Source organism: Vicia villosa, unplaced genomic scaffold (genome assembly GCF_029867415.1).
Source record: "Vicia villosa cultivar HV-30 ecotype Madison, WI unplaced genomic scaffold, Vvil1.0 ctg.000011F_1_1, whole genome shotgun sequence".
Taxonomy (NCBI): domain Eukaryota; kingdom Viridiplantae; phylum Streptophyta; class Magnoliopsida; order Fabales; family Fabaceae; genus Vicia; species Vicia villosa.
The window spans coordinates 323,392-341,636 of NW_026704941.1; the positions used below are offsets into that span (position 1 = coordinate 323,392).

Sequence of the window (18,245 nt, forward strand, 5' to 3'; positions counted from 1 at the left end):
TTCAGAAACTACCTGCAGGCTATTCTGGAGAAACTCGCTGTGTATGTTCGTAGCTTTTCGAAATCAAATTTGTTGTTGTTGTTAATTTAATGCTTGATGCCTTGGTAAAAAGTCTGCACCAAGGACTAGTGTTGTCAAATGGTTGAGCTATAGCGTAGCCGAATCTGAACAAACAAGCAAAGTTTTATTAAACTAATCAAGTATGTTACATGTCACTCATATGGATATTTTATTTTGTTCCCGACACTCATATGAACAAACCATCGAAAGGTACATAGTTCGGTTGGTTGCCAAAGGATTCACTCAAACCTATAATATAGATTATTCAGAGACTTTTGCTCTTGTTTCTTGTTGCTAACTTATATGTAAAAAAATGTCTTTTTCAATGATGATTTAGAGGAAGAAGTGTATATGGATTACCCTCCAAGCTTTAAAGAAAATTTTGGAGTGGTTGCTAGAAGTAGTGTTGAAGCTGAGTTTAGAGCAACGACTCAAGGAATTTGTAACGATATGTGGATTCTTAGAGTTTTTGAAGTTATATTGAGAAAGTAAAGTCGCTATAAGCATAGCTCACAATCCTATTCAATATGATCGGACAGAACATATTAAAATTGATCGTCATTTCATCAAAGAGAAGATAGATTATGGTATTCTCTACTTATCGTTTTGTTCTCTCCAATCAACAAACAACTGATATTTTAACCAAGAGTTTGGCAAGAACAACATTTAAATATTTGATTAACAAGTTGAACATGATTGATATCTATGCACCAACTTGAGTGGGAGTGTTAGAAGCACAAATTTATCCAAAGTTTGTACAATAAGAAATAGGTACACATAAAATTGTTCAGTGTAGATTACTTCTGTTTTCTCATTTTTTTTGCAGCACTAGTAATTGTCCAAAGTTTATCATTTTTATTTTAGTTTTTCATCTTCATTTAGTACCTGTAAATATATTTGTTGTACAAGTTTGATCCTATATTTCATGTAATTTTCTTAAGAGTATGAGATACACTAGGAGGTTTATTTTGTACAAACTCTGAAGCAGAGGTAGATTTTGAACCAGTGCCTCAGCAAGCAAATACAAATCATGCATGTGCCAATGCCTACTCTTTTCAAAGGATTTCTCATCCAAGTGACTATAAAAACTATGGAAAACTTTTATCCCTATAATAATGTGAACCACAATGAAATTGTGGCCAAATATAAGCCATGATTATGCTGCATTCCTAATGTTGTTGGCTCCTAAGGAATTCCCATGGTCCTGATCCAGTTCCAATCCTGCATTAACATAGCTCATTGATTGAATGAACTCATCCAAATGTTGCGAGTGTGTGGGAAGTAAAGTAGAAGAGTATGAAGAATTACCTCAAGAAGCCAGCAAATGCTCTTAGACTCATATAGATGGTCAAAGCAATCCAAATTCCAATGAATCCACCCGAAGATGACAAAATAAGTAGACAAATTATGCTAATAATTGCCACTATAACCTGAGAATGAAGAATGCCATATTTGAATAATGCCACTAACTGTATATAGTTAACTTCATGCTTGTTACTCAAGGAAACAAAACATTGCGGTGAGTTTGGATATTGAAACCTACAAAGGACTAATACAAATAGGAACACCTGACATGATACTGACACGCTGACACAAGGAAATATTTGAGAAAATTGAATGGAATCACATTTGTTGATAAACACCAGACACGACTTTGATGTGAAGTATAAACGATCAATGCAGATTAAAACATGGAAGAAGATACATACCATTGAGAAGGCTGAATATGCAAAATCAGATGCACCAAAGTTGACACCATCAAATACAAATGCCAAAGAGTTTAGGGGCTGAGTGAGTGCAACAAACTGGAAGAAAGAGTTAATATAAATGTTAGTTCAGTTACTCTCTTTAGGAGGTTGAAAATATAGATTACCAATAAAACCTTTCCAAATTTGAACATGAATAAATTACCGGTATTCCAATTCTAATGAGGTGGAGGACATTTGCGTCTTTTGTAAAAACTGTAGCTCCAAAGTGCAGTCCAGTTCCAAGAATAAATGCAAGTGCCGCTCCGAGAACTAAACCCATCTGCATTATAACTATCTATCACATTTACAGTTCAATGCATTCAAAAAGATATTCGCGAGCAACATTTATCCTTGTATTAAAATACCTGCAATACTCGAGATGCAGTTGCCGTGGCCTTTTCATAGTCCTTGTTAGCAAATGCACCTGCAAGAATGGCCTAATACAAGAATGGATAAATTAAGCGTAAGTGTTATATCTATGATAACAAAACACGAGGAAGTTTAGAGGAGGGAGTAATCGATCATATCTCACCTGCCCGGCAACAGCCAGACCATCTGCAAGAAGAGACACTGCCAACCAAACCTGCAGACAGACTTGAAATGCAGCCATGGACGTTGATCCATGGCGTGCAGCTAATGATGCAGCGAGTGTCACGCAGAATGTTACAGCAATGACTCTCATTAATAATAGAAAACCTGCATGACAATAATGACGAAACCCTCTGGTAAGCACGATAAACCCCTCTGGCAAACACGGTACCCCTCTGATAAGCACGATAAACCCTTACCATTTTTGAGAAATCGGTCAAATTGAAGATGCTTGAGGCTTGGAGGTATAAGATCAACTTGTTTCATCAAACTCCACAAGAGTATAGCCGAAATTAGATACCTACATTTATAAGAGATGAAAAAATAAAGGCGAAGCGAAAGGAAATTAAGACAATGGACATGATAGTTCTGCATAAAGTATTCCTTAAATCCGTATTTGAATCATAACCAAGTAAAACATACTGAGATATAACATGTGCAATGGCTGCACCGGTGACACCCATGCGGAAAACAAAGATGAATAGAGGATCTAATGCTATGTTGGTTGCGTCTCCTGCCACTAGATTACAAACAACATATAGTAATTAGAATCATATGATGGCAAATAACAATTTAAGTTTGTCAAGGCATTCATACCGGTAGCATATAAAGGAGTTTTAGTGTCTTTAAATCCTCGAAAAACTCCCTGCATTGCTAATGAAAGAAGAACTGCAGGAGCACCGAGAGACCTCAATTTCAGGTATTGCTGTGCAGGATGTAGCATAGGAGAATCCTGTATAGATAATCCGTTATAATTTGCTGTCATCCAATGTTAATACGAGGCCGAATCACTTAATGCGGACGAAGTAAGTCTCTTGATGTTTTTACAAAAGTACTTACAGAAGTTACTCCCATGAAGCTCAATAAAGGTTTTGCTGCAGAAATAAGCAATATTGCCTGGATGACACCAAGGATACCTCCAATAAATAACGCGGATGAAGCTGAAGGAATATGCCTTCTCTTATGTTCAACATCCTTAACTAAATTAAAGCTTTTAAAATCCGAATCTGAGTTATGAACACATTCATATGTTACTAATCAAGAGTCTGAAGCGTGTATAATGTAATAAATTGAGAAACAAGGATACAAAAACTAATCAGAAAAGTAGAAGAAGGATACTTTTCTGCGGTAAGAACTCTTTGGTTTCATGATCCAGCGGTGTCGCGGCTTCCAAGCATCCATTCTCCTCTACCTGCGAATTCGCTCCACTAAGGGTATCTTCCTCTGCCACGAAAGAGGTTGTGACACTGACAAGCGGGAATATTGCAATTCGCGATGCTTGATTGAAAAGAGCTATGGAAACTCCTACAGCAGCAAGCTCCACTGGACCTGTAAGGACCGACATTCTTCAGCACTAAATCCATTATAACAAATTCAAATATACAATCTAAGTTAATTATACTGATTGACACGTCAACACAGATAATAATTTGAGAAAATGAAGTTACTAAAAGTAACGTGTCTATGTGTTGATAAAGTACCTATTTGGCCAATGAATGCAGTGTCAACAAGTGAAGCAATAGGGTCAGCTGTCAAAGCCATTGCAGCAGGCAATGCAATTGACAGAATCTCCCTACCAAGACTATCTGATTTAAATACTAATCTGAAATAAAAAGAAAATCAATAGTTAAATATACGTACATAAAAAGAACATCATAAACAACCGCGGAAACGATTAAAAAATTGATGCAAAGTTCATCATAACAGTTTATCACTCTTCATATGAAAATTTGCAGATGAAAAAAAAAACAGTTTATAAGATAGGATAAAAAAAATGGTATACCTAGCATCTTTGAAGAAAGTTAAAACTGGTATTCTCATCCAATCACTTGTTGAAGAAAACAAACTCTCTTTCTCAGTCATCTCTAAAGTCCCAAATACACTGAAGAGAATTACAACAAGAAATTAATATTTCATCTCGAATATTAGTCATAATTTAGAGGCAAAAAAACCACATATAGGAATAAGAATCTAATAATCTAATAATGCATATATGAATAAGAATCAACTTATGAAAAAAGTTAATAAAATGCTTTTACATATTATTCTCCAACTAACTTCAAAGTTTGGAAAAAAAATCCAAGGAGCTCTATCTAGCTTTGAAATGAATGGAGAGTTGTGAAGAAAGAAAAAATCATGAAAAGAGTATGAAGTAACAGAAGAAGAGTAGAGTGTAGAATGAGAATCAGAAACTTGTTAAAAGGAGGCAAAGAAACAAAAGAAACTAAGATTGAAGTTGTTTGCGTATGAAAAATGTGTCCACAAAAAAGTGGGACCCAGTTTGCACTATAATCTTCACCAGTAGTACCTAAACTAAAACAATAATCATGTGAAAGTGTTTGGCATTTTCGTAGTAACAGTTTTATAGTATTATTGTTTAGTTGAGGATGTTTCTGTTTTGAAAAGTTTTTCAAAGTGTCGTTGCTTGAATGCACCTGTGAATGACACGTGTCATATACTTTCTTCTGAGGAAGGTCCATCACAAAATAAAAAGACTTTTGAGTATAGAGGTTGACTGGTTGGTGTTAGTGGACGAGAATTTTTTTAACATCCTTTAGAGCATAAAAAAATGAAACAAAACTATATGAAAAAAAAAAAAGTGATACACAAAAAACTTAGTTTGTCTTTATATTAATAGTACCTAATTGTATGTACATTAATTTTTTTTTCTTCTTTTTCAAAGACCTGAATTTATTGTTTTAACCTAAAGGACATATCTTAAAATGAGTCAAAGTTTGAAATTCCAAGTCCATATAAAGTACAATAAATAAAATACCAAGCAATAAATTCAAAATTTCTATCTTGTAATTAAAATGCAATAAATTCAAGACCAAACTTAATTTTTATTGGAGAAAATACTGAAATTACGAAAAAATTTGTTGACTATTGTTATTTTACTTACAATTTTTATTATATATTAAAAATGATCATTATTAGGGATATGTTGATAAATAAATAAATAATTTATTTGAAAATTTATAATAATCTTATAAAATATAAAAAATATAATTTAAGAGGATATATATTTAAAGAAGACAGTATAATCTTAATAGGTGTCTTGAATTTTTTCCTTTGAAAATATATCTTTTTTATATTTCCTTTGAAAGAAACATCCATTTTTTGTTTGAAAATTTTTTATTTTAAAAAAAATGTTGATTCGAATTTACTTATGTAAAAAGTGGATACTTTATTTTTTACACATTTTATTTTGCTATTTTATTTTATCTTTATTTTTTATTTGAATTATTTATTTTAATGAATATCTTTGAAGGTTATATTTTATTTCAATTTATTTTATTTTATAAAAGTAAAGGATAAATACTCCTCCTCTTTTGTCCTTTAACTACACCACTGAATCTATTTTGGTTCTTTATCTTTTAAAATGATCAACTATCTTTTTAAAATGATTAATTTGATCCCTTATTTACTAAAACATGTCACATTTGTCCTTTCTATTAAATAGGTTAATCAAAGTCAAACATACTAGCCAATTCATGTCCAGTTGGCGCTTACATGGAGATTAAGTTAACACACATATGATTGATTAAAAGACTTTAATTTAAATAAATGATTTGTCATTTTATTTGTTTGTATAAGAAAACTCTAACAAAGGAGAAGAGGGCAAATATGTTGGAGAGAATGAGTTCTCATGCGAAATTGAAGGTGCGAAATCATTTTCTAGGGAACACGAGGGCTTGGTATACATCTCAATTGAAGATTCTGTTTTCAAACCGGTTAGTAATTTATCTCTTTTTCTAATTTAGGTTTAGTGTTGACCGTGTTCATCTCTTACAAGGAATTTTCGTTTTCAACTGATATTTATTGTAGTTGTAGTAGGAATTTTCGTTTTTAATAGTTTAGGGTTTATAAGTTTTAGGTTTTATCGTTTTCATTTTTAGATTTTAGGGTTTTGTGCATAGCTATATGTGAGGTTTAGGTTTCGCTCCCTTTCTAATTACAAATTTGCTGGACATAGGTAGTAATGGAAGAAAATTTGCTTTTGTTAATTTGTCATGGTGGTTCATTTTTGGAAAATGAACCGACTGTATATAAAAGAGGAATTGTGACAAAATTTAAAATTTATGTTGACAAGTGGAGTTATTTTGAGTTGGTAGGCATAATGAATGAACTAGGTTATATGGAAATTGACATAATATGGTACAAGGACCCAATGTTTGGGACGAATGTTTTGAGTGATGACAAAGGTACATTAGATATAATAGATATTTGTAAAGCGCATTTGAGTATGGATATTTATATATAACATGATGTGTTTGAGCCTGAGTTTTATGAGGGTCCTCTTGAGGAAGATGAATTAAATTTTGAGGATATTATTGATCTTGAGGAGGAAGAACAATTGCTTGCAAAACTTTATGAAGAAGCAACTAAAGAAGGTAAGGGACATAATGGTGAGGGACAACATGGGATTTGCAGGGTGGTGGTGTTCAAGAAGGTGAGGGACAACATGATGATTTGTAGGGTGACGATGTTCAAGAAGGTGAAGGACAACATGCAGATTTGTAGGATGGTGGTGCTGAAGAAATTGAGGGACAACATGATGGTGTTCATGATGATGAGGGACATGATGGTGAGGTGCATGATGAGTTGGACACTGATGAGGGTAATGCATGTGTGATGAATAAGGGTGACAACATAAGTTCTAATGATATTGAGGATGAGAGTTTTAAGTATGATAATGCATTGAAGAATGCATTTTATGACTCTAATAATAATGTTGATGTTGTGGATCAGGAAATGGATAATCTAAGTGACTATGAAGATGCTCAAAAGAGTACTAGCAATAAAAAGAAACACAAGTGGGATGTCCACAAGGAGAAAGAACATATAGAGGAAGTTAACGGGAGTGAAAATGAGAATGAAGAGTTGGAAAGTGGATGTGAAAATGATAATGATAGTGTAATTACTAGGAATCTATTTTAGTACTAAAAGTGATTATAAGGAAGAAATAACAACCTATGTTGTCCAATCCAGTAAATGTCTAAAGTTCACTAAAAATGACTAAAAAATGGTTAGAGTTAGATGTAAAAAGGGTTGTGAATGAGAAGCCTATTGTGGCAAGTTGCCCAAAGAGAAAACTGGACAACTTAGAAAAGTAATTTACATCTAAAGTTATAGTATAGAATATAATGTCAAGTTGATGATTACAAAGTGGTTGAGTAAGAGGATTCAAAATTCGTCGAAGAATAATCCTTATTTGAAGATTAGGGATATAATGGAAAAAACACACAGGAAATGGAATGTAGGGGTCAATAAGACAAAGGCAATTATGACAAGATTTGCAGCAAGAAACATGGTAAATGGTTTCCTAGGGGATTAAAATAAAATTTATGACCATTGTCATGAAATACTAAGAACAAATCCTGAGTCAACAGTCAAATTAAATGTCCAACCTATGGAAGAAGAAATTGAAGACAAAAGGCCTCATTTCAAAAGGTTGTACGTCTGTTATGCAACATGTAACGAGAGTTTCAATTTGTGTAGACATGTTATTGATTTTTATGAATGCTTTTTAAATGGTTTGTGTGAAGGACAAATACTGGGATTCACTGGTAGCGATCCTAATGATTAGATGTTGTCAATAGCATTTGTTGTTGTTGAATGGGAAATAAAGGATTGATGAAAATGTTTTTTGGAACTTCTTATTAATGACCTTCACTACAAGAAAATTAGGGTTTTACGACCCAAAAATTACGACAATTACTCGATAACCGTCGTAACTCTAATATAGAGTGTCACGACAATATACATCTACCGTCCTTACATTTTTAAAAATTATTAAATATAACAACAGTTATACATCAACTGCGAATTTTATTGAGAGGTTTTGAAAGAAGATTTACCAGTGTTATGTTTAATTTCTTGGCATTGAATATGAATCAATGCCCGTTATTAACATGCATCTCCGACTACAAGAGAAATTTATTGTACAAAACTGCCATGATCTAAATGAATTGGCTTTCATAGCAACATGCATTGAAAAAAAAAGGGCAAATTCTTTGGTACCAATGAGTTCAAATTGGGTACCGGTAACTTTAGTGTAAATTGTTATAAAATTTTATTTAATTTTAAATTAAATTAAAATAAATAAGTAATGTGGCATGAAATTTTATCATTTGATTGGTTGAAAATACCGGTACCCAACTAAACTCAAGGGTACCAGAGTATTCACCAAAAAAATAGATCATGAAAAGGAGAAGAAATGTGATAACCGACAAAGAGTCCCGTGTGTGAACTCCATCTTTGATACAAAAGAATTTGATGACAATAGAATATGTTTTTGATTTAGTGAAAGATGATTAGATATCAATTATTTGCTTATGCATCAACTTAATAATAACTACATAAAAAAAGTTAATAAAATGCTTGTACAATTGCATATAATCAAAATTAATAAATAGAGACCTCACACTTAGAAGAGAAAAAAAAAACCAAACTAACTTCAAACTTTGAAATCAATGATAGGCTTCTCAACCCATCGTGTGTTTGGTCCAAGACCAACGTTAGCTTTGATGGAATCACGTTGAAATTTCACATCTAGCCAAAAGTTTGGTTTTGGAGCTTCTACATTTTCACATTAAATTTGCATTGAAATGCAATATATGGTGTTCAAATACATATCCAAACTCACACTCAATAAATATGTTCAAGCACATTTGTATTTGTTTGTTTGCGTATGCAAAGTATGTCCACAAAAATATGTTTACATGGGAGCCATTTTCCACTACAATTTTCACCGCTATTAAAAAATACTACGAACTGAACGGTAACGTCGAACCGTAGAAGTTAAAATAATTAAGTCGTAAAGTGTTTTTAATGAATTAAAATTGAACTGAACCGAAATTATAATCTAATCGAACTGAAACTGAAAAATATAAAAAACAAGTTTTAATTTTTTTAATTTTTTTTTAAATAGTTTAATAGTTTGGTTCTTTAATAAACGGGTTGCTTTGGGAAAAATTATGGTTTGAACTTTTAAAACGTTATATCGAACCAATAAATATGGTTCGGTTCGGTTCTGAATAAATTGAAACGGTTCGGTTCAATTTAAATAAATTTTTACATTAGTTTAGTTCGATTTAGTTTGGTTTTCTCAGTAAATCATACCATGAAGAATCCTAGTGAAGTTGTTAGGCATTTTCTCGGCCACCATTTTAATAATGAGAATCTCTTTATACACCCATATAGGGTAAAAAAACACAATTAAAAACTCCAAAATATCATTCATATATGTATATTCGAACACACATTTTTTTCACATTTTCAAGATGTTTTGGATATGCAAATCTGAAATGACATTTTTTAAACGTTTTTATTATTTAAACGTTGGATTTATTATTTCAGAGGTATTTTCGGATTTGCATATCCGAAAATACCCTTCCTATACATTTTTCCCACTATCACCATTTCATTCACTTTCTTTCACTCAAAAACCAAAACCCTCTCCAAAACCTCAACCATTTCCAATCTATTTTTCGTCTCTAAACCAAGTTTCAAGTGGTTGATCATAGCAAACAGAGCATATAAAGCTACAATTTGAGGTAAAGTTTCCTCATTTCATTTCTTATTTGCTTGCATTGATGCTGATTTGTTGTAAAAGAAACCCGCGTCAGTTCAGATATTCATTTTCGAAATCCACCAAACTTATTTTGAATATGCATATCTGAAAACATGTATGTTACAACAAAATAGATTTAACAAAATGTGGGGTTTATGCACATGTTAGGTATGGTGCACCCCGATAACATTGCCAAAGATGTTGTAGATGTTCCAGAGGAGGTTAATGAAGATGCTAAGCCAAAAGAGGTGAATGACGATGTTAAAATGATTGTCGTAGCGATAGATGTTCGACAAGAATTTACAAATGAAATGACTTTCACTTCTCGTCAACATTTGCTTGAGTGGATTCAAATTGAAGCTAGTAAACTTGGATTTGGTGTCGTGATAGCAAGGTCTGACAATGAAACTTGTAGAAGGCAAACATTTGTTGTGATGAAATGTGTGAGGGGTGGGAAATATGTTCCAAAAATTTGGAAGTTAAAATATGATGACACAGGGTCGAGAAAATGTGTGTGTCCATTTAAGTAGCGCGTATCTTGTAAGGTTGATGGTTTGTGGCATTTTAGTGTCGTTTGCAGACTTCATAATCATGCATTGGACACCAAGCTTAAAGGGCATCGAATTGTGTGTCGGCTTAATCCCTAAGAGAAGGAATCTATTTCAGAATTATGAAGGATTAAAGTTGCGCCGAGAAACATACTTGCTAATTTGAAACGAAAAAGACCCGAAAGTGTTTCAAATATCACACAGATATACAATGAACGTTATAAACTGAATAATGCGAAGAAAAGTTCGAGGTCGAATATGAAACAACTTTTGAAACTTTTGGACGTAACCAATACGATTCAAGGTACAGAGCTTGTGAGGACAACGTTACTATCCGTGACATATTTTGGACTCATCCAAAAAGTATCAAGTTGTTCAACACATTTCCAACCGTCCTTATTATTGATCGACGTACAAGACCAACAAGTATATGATTTCGCTTCTAAAAATTGTTGGTGTGAACTCTACTGACAAGACATTTTCGGTTGGATTTGCTTTTTTAGAATGTGAGAAAGAAGATAACGTTACATGGGCATTGGGAATATGCAAGACTTTGTTGATTGATCCACAGAATATGCCTAGTGTCATTGTTACTGACCGAGATAATGCCCTTATGAATGCGGTTGGTACCGTCTTTTCGACATCAACCACATTACTTTGTCGGTATCATATAAAAAATGTGAGATCTAAGCTCAAACTCGCAGTTGGCACCAAAGAAAAAAATGAAGAAGACGGAAACATCATCAAACCCGGTGTTGTGGTCGAGAAAATAAGGGTGCATGGACGAATATTTTAAATTCATGTTCCGAAGAGTTGTATACCGAGAATGTGGTACACTTAAGGACATAATGTGTCGGATATCCTGAATTTATGAAATACGTTGAATCTACTATCCTTGAAAAGGTGAAAGAGAAAGTTGTATGCGCTTGGACAAACCATGTTAGACATTTGGGTTGCACAACAACCAACAAAGTTGAATTTGCACATGTAGAGTTGAAGAGATGGTTGGGTTATAGTAAGGGAGATCTTTGTAGGGAATGGGACACGGTGAACCAAATACTCCAAAATCAACATAATAAAATTTAGACGATGTTTGGTCGGAGCAAAACTGTGGCGGAACACTGGTTTAAGGGCAACACTCTCTACTAGCTAATGATTTTAAACATATCCCAGGCGGGATTAAATTTTATTTTTCATGAAGCGAAACATGCGTATATGACGGATCCGGGTAGTTCAAAGTGTGGGTGTACAATTAAATTAACTTACGGGCTTCCATGTGCTTGTCTAATTTCTAAAAAGATGAAGTTGAATTCCCCAATACGCATGGATGAAGTTTTCGATCATTGGAAAAGACTCAAATTTGATTACTACAAATTGACGAAAGAGGGTACATCCAATGTAACCATCACAATCGAGTTGGAAGTGATCATGGATATATTTTCTAAAGCGGATGACACCATGAAATTACACATAAAAGAACAATCGAGAAAAATCGCTTTTTTGGAGACAATCGATTTGAAAAATCCTTCGCAGCCGATTAAAACCAAGGGTACGCATCAAAGGTGAAAAATACCAAAGATGAGACATCAACTAAGCGGACTCCTTACCATGAAGTTGTTGATTCTTTGTTCCCGAATTCACCTACACCAAAATCCAAATGTAGTGCTAACAAGGGAGCAAGCATTTCCAAACCGCCTCGCACACCTCCGATTAAAAACCACTGATGATCTACATTGATGAGATGCCTCTATTTATGCACAAACACATTAAAAATATGGTTGATATGGGGACCGATGTTAATTGCGGGTATCAGGCCGTTGCTGGCTTACTCGGTAAAGGAGAAGAGAATCACACTCTTATTCGCCAAACAATTATTTCAGAGTTGACTTTGCATAGGGTCCTTTACACCAAACTTTATTAGAATAAAGACAACTTTGATAAAATTCACGATTGTTCCATCTCTTACCGCTCACACATCAGTTTCAAAGTGCGTATGATCGGGTGTGTGTCGATTTGACGAGATTTGGATTTCCATAGACATTTTTTACACTTCATAGTTTCCCACCTATAGACCCGTCCGGCCGCATCATTTGTATCGGGTATCTAAGATCGCGCCACTTTGTACAAGTTTTTTTGAAACCGGGGTGTCCTATTCCGGCTACGACATGTCAATGGACGATACATCATACAAATGAGACGAACACTTGGCCGAATAACTTTTTTGAAAGGATGGTGGAGTTCTAAGAAATGATGAAGCAAAATAGTGAATCAAATAGGGAAAAATCGAAGAATTTACCGGTTTAGAATTAAGCGGTGACAATTGGTTCGGTGCATTTTAGGATGTCATCGAATCACTTTTTGTATGTCTTGTTGTGAAGAATGTAAAATCAATACGATTCAATACATATATAATATATCTATATTTAATGTAATTAATGTTTATTCTTACTGATTTAATTGTTTTATACGTTGATTAAGTTTGATTGATGTTGATTCTGCCATAACATGATGGTATTATTTGGGATTTTGTTTCTGCATAATTCGAAAATTCATATTCAAAATTTCAAAGCATCAGGGCTTATTTCGGAACAAAATATGTCCTGATAGCAAGATAAGATTTCTTGGGTCCATATTACTCCAAAAAGTTTATGAATATGGTCTCTATAGATTTTCATCAACATCACAAGCCACAATCAGAAATGACTCAAACCTACCCTCACATTGTTTTTGTCTACTTCAGCAGTGGTTATCCGATGCCACTTCAATTTAGGTTCTTGCGAGACACACCGTTCGCCGAGCTGATTCTGACACTGAACTCTCTCTTGCAATATCCAGAAAATTGGAAGATGGTCAAGCTTCAGTATCGCTCACCTTCACTTGACGCCAAAGAAAAAGTAAAATTCACCCCATTTGATCTCAAGAACGACGATGATTTAAAGGTTATGTGGACAACTTTTCAACAATATTCTTCAAAGGGTCCGATTGAGTTGGATGCGAAACTTCAAAGATCGGGAGAAGATGTTATCAAAATGTTGCGGCGTCCTCAACTACTCGTTTATATTAATATGTAACGTTAAATTTTTGTTCAACTATCTATGTAATTTCAATTATTTATGATAAATCTATGCTTTGTTGCTTTGTTGATATGAATTCTGTCCCAGACATATTATCATATATGCACCTCCGAATTCATATTTTTTTCTAAAAACAGGTGACTTCGGAGATGCATATGCAAAGCCTCATCTTTTTCCAAAAAAAAAAGTGACTTCGAAGATACATGTGCGAAGACACATTTTTTCTTAAAAAAATGTGATTTCGGAATTGCATATGCGAAGTAACATTTTTTCTTAAAAAAACATAACTTCGAAAATACATATCTGAAATATAGAAATATTTTAGAATTTTTATCAAAAATTTCTAAAAAGATATATGGGTACATAAAAAATATATGAGTGCGTAAAGAAATTCTCTTAATAATTATTTACCTGAGCCTATTCTGTTTTGTGGTACGAATATATTTCCACGATAAAGTTTTTGAAGTGTGGCTGTTTGAATACAAAGATTGATTTAGTAAAAGAGAAGCTAGACCAAAACATCAAACGAATAATGATAGTAAACCATCAAAACAAGTGGAAATTTATATATATATATATATACATATATATATATATATATATATATATATATATATATATATATATATATATATATATATATAGCCGGTCCTGGCAATTTAGAGGCCCAGGACAAATTATAAAAAAGACCTCTAATAGAAAACATAATTTTTAAAAAAAAAAATTATTTATTTAAATTTTAAATAATATCAACAACATCAAAATTAGTCATTTATTCGTATAACTAATATAAAAATACCCATGATTTAATTTTAATATTTTATAATGATTATAAAATTATCAATTTTTCAAAGAAATTAAAAAAATATTACATTATGTGTAAAATTAAAATATGACAGTTTTTAGAAACAAATTTTAAAAAAATAGAAAAATTCCTAACAACTACAGGTGTTGAACCGTGTACCCATAGTTTCACTCAGAACCGTTAGGCTACAGTAGAATAATATAACATTTTCTAAACATAATGTATATAAACACTGTTTGTTATATTTTTTAAAGCCCAAGACATAAAAATGAGGCCCCTATTTTTTTGAACGCCCTGGACTGTGGGCCTGGTTGCCCTGACCCAGGGCCAACCCTGTATATATATATATATATCAACTTACCGTGGTGGAGTTTGAGTAATTGAATTTTAGTGGAAAGAATGCTAATAATAACACTTTCTTTCAAACTTTCTTTAACACTAATCTTTTTAGTTGATTAAAACACATGTGAATTCCACTAAAAAAAGTAAGTGTTAGAAAACAAATATTAAAAATAGAATGTTGTTAGTACTTGTCACGATCATAATATATGATCTGATAGAAAAAAAACAACTCGTATTATTTTAGTCCGAACCACATTTAAAATGGGAACTCTTTAATATAATGTCTTTTCTTTCAAATAAAAAAAATAGTTGAGACAAAAACTTCATATAATTTATAACCTCTAAAATTAATTTTATAGTTGTTGTTTATGCAAGTTTCTTAATAGAGTAAGAGTTATGATTAAATAAATATTTTAGATATTAAATTAGGAGTAGAATTTACATTTAGTATTTTATTTTGTAATGTTCTCTAGAATGTTCTTAGGATCTTTAAATGTTGTTGAATTGAGCTTTAATTAGTATTGGGCCTTTAGTTTATTATTCATTAGTATTATTATATATATGTAGTGTCTTTGACACATTTGAGATATGAATGAAAAAGAAATGAGTCTTTATTCTTCTTAGTTAATTTTATTTGGCTTATTAGTGTAGAATTTACCGCTTTTTATTAACTTTGTTAGGGTTCTTGTTCTAGCATCCTAACATTTCTCAATCCACCTCATTAAAAATGCAAAAGGTTATAAAAAAAAAATCTTTCTCGTAATATATTTTAGGGTTAATATTTATTTTTCCTCTATCAAATTGGTCATTTTGAAAAATATCTTCTTGTAAAAAAAAGTTTGAATTTTTTCCCTACCATATGAAGATTATCTTGTTTTGTTACTCAAAAAATTTACTCATCAATAATCTATTAAATGTCATGTAGTTTTCAAGATTTAATATCTATTTTATCCTCTGTCGAATTGGTAATTTTTGAAAAATTCTCTGCTATGTTAGTGTTTTTGATGATTGGATTTTTTGAAAGGATAAATTCAAAAAATTTTCATATGTTAAGTTATTATATGTCACTGAGTATGTTTAGATAGGAAAATATTGATTTTGAAGCATTTAGGGCAAGAATGGAGTTTTCTGCAAAAATGGTGTCGCAGGTGTTTTCGGAAGTGCATTTTCGAAAACACCTCCATGACCAGTTTCGGAAATGCACTTCCGAAATGAACTCAGAATTTTTTTTTATTTTCTTGATTGTTTCGCCTTCTTACCGATTTCAATTTTTTCAGGAAAATGCCAGAAAACCCCGCACGACTTAGACAGGGTAGGGAGACCCGGACCACATCGGCTCGACGCAAGCGGGCCTCATAGTTGGCATCGACACGCGGACGGGGCCGAGTACCCGTCCAACCGGATGAGGCGCCTGCTGGTTCCTCATATAGCTCTAGGAGTCGGCTGGCTCGGGCGTCTTCCTCTCGTGAGGTGGTACGTGAGGAGGAGGAGATCGAGGAGGAGGTGAGGTACGAGGAGGAGGAGATAGCTGATGTTGACCCTCCGCACGGGAAGGAGGAGAAGGGCTACCCGGGAGGGCCTACAGACACTTCCGTGCTGATTTACTACCGCGATCACGTCGCTCGACGTGTCTGGGAGGGAGAGGTATATTTTTTAATTACACTTTATAATTTAACCGTTTTTTATTTAGGTTTTTATTCCACTTTCTCTTAACGGTCTAACTAACAATCTTTTTTTGTTTTTGTTTTTGTTTTTGTTGTAACAGGAAAGGCCGACGATAAAATTCGTGAACCACGCGCATAAGATTTTTGATCTGTTTAAACCACAAGCCCAATGGTTTAATGATGTTGCAGCTGGTTCCAGATTTGGCGGGTTGTGCATGACCGAGTATACCACTATCAGCCACGGCATGCAGGGGTATTTCGTGGAGCGGTGGCACAAGGAGACGTCTTCTTTCCACTTTCCTGTTGGGGAGTTGACGATCACCTTGCACGATGTTCAATGTCTTCTCCACCTGCCGATCAGAGGGAGACTGCTGCACCATTTCCGGATACAGATGGACGAGGCGATTGAGTGGATGGCCGAGTATCTGGGTATGGACCCAAACATAGCTGATTATGAGTGTCAGGCGACAAGTGGGGCCCATAATTGGTTCTCCAGCTTGTGAGAGCTGTATGAGAACCACTTGGTGGCGGCAACAGAGTCCGAGCAGGAGGGTGACGGGCTTTTTACAGAGTTTCACCGTGCCTTCGCTCTGCGGTGCTGGTTCATGTTCTTGGTAGGGACTGCACTCTTTGTGGACAAAAGTGCAACCTACGTCGACATGACATATCTCCGCTACTTTATGGACCTGACTACCATTGACTAGTGGAACTGGGGGGCAGCTATTCTGATATACCTATACTAGAAGCTGAATGAAGCCTCCAACTGGAGGACCAGACACTTGACTGGATCTTGCACACTCCTAACGATACGTTTCTTTTTAATTATTTCACATTTATTTATGGTTCATATTTATTTTTAACATATTATCGTATTTGTGTTTCAGGGCTGGATCATCTCGTACTTCCCTCGCATCCACGGCTTCGCCAATGATCCTGCGTACATTGACGCCATGCCCAGGGCCGTCCGATACGTTCTCCAAAGGGGGAATAACACAGTGGGCCCATATCACGTGTACCTCGACCGCAGTGCTCACGATGACATACGTTGGACGCCGTTCACCGAATACCGTGTTGTTGTCCCATTCCACCGCATCACGTTATACTCTGGATGGTTGGCATGCGGGGCTAACACCATGGTGAGGTATCTGCCGGAGTGGTGCATGAGGTACTTTGCACGTGTACAGATGATACCGAGGTCACCGTTTGGGGATGCTCCCGACACAGTTACCCGAGTGGAGCTCACTGCTATATTTGAGGACTGGGCGCATCATTTGGTCCCAGAGGAGTATCGGCGTATGACGGCCACCCAGTAGTGGCACTATGTAGAGGGGTATGTGACATGGTTCTATCGGGTGTTACATCCTCTGATGACACCCGACGCTCCCGGAGCTCCTAGGCCAGCACACGAGGAGATCTTGGAGAACCAGCAGGCCGAGGATGACCATGCCACCAATCTCCTGCCGATATGCCAGCGGATAGAGATGCTTGGGCGGGACGCATTGGGCCGTGGTATCATTTAGCACGGCGGTCCAGAGGCAGTTGCCATCGTGGAGAGGATGGTCGGTGACGCGGCCGGTGCGGCGGCATATAAAAGGCATAGGAGGTCCCTGGGAGTCAGGGTTAGGCATACTCAATAGCAGTTGCCTATTTATTTTTTATTCTTGACTTTTTTGTATTCGAGTTGTATTATTTTGACGTTTACGTACACTATTTTTTGTATATATAATATTAGAATTTTATTCCAATTTGCATGTTATATTTAGTTTATATCAAGCACTGTTTACATTAAGCATTGTCGTTTGCATTGTCGTTTAATTTAAAATACGAGACTAACCATTGT

At 34.6% G+C, this 18,245-nt stretch overlaps 1 protein-coding gene across 1 annotated transcript; it reads right to left on the reverse strand.

Moving 5' to 3' along the window:
* Positions 1–895: 895 nt before the first annotated feature.
* LOC131621739 (protein DETOXIFICATION 42-like) lies at positions 896–4,645 on the reverse strand. Its single transcript, XM_058892783.1, has 14 exons — positions 4,436–4,645; positions 4,180–4,278; positions 3,878–3,999; positions 3,516–3,725; positions 3,237–3,403; positions 2,994–3,129; positions 2,820–2,916; positions 2,597–2,697; positions 2,341–2,504; positions 2,174–2,245; positions 1,972–2,088; positions 1,770–1,865; positions 1,369–1,490; positions 896–1,281 (listed from the first exon to the last, which is right to left on the reverse strand). The coding sequence occupies exons 2-14, from the start codon at positions 4,257–4,259 to the stop codon at positions 1,230–1,232; spliced, it is 1,536 nt and encodes a 511-aa protein (XP_058748766.1). The 5' UTR covers positions 4,260–4,278; positions 4,436–4,645; the 3' UTR covers positions 896–1,229.
* Between the last annotated feature and the right edge of the window lie 13,600 nt (positions 4,646–18,245).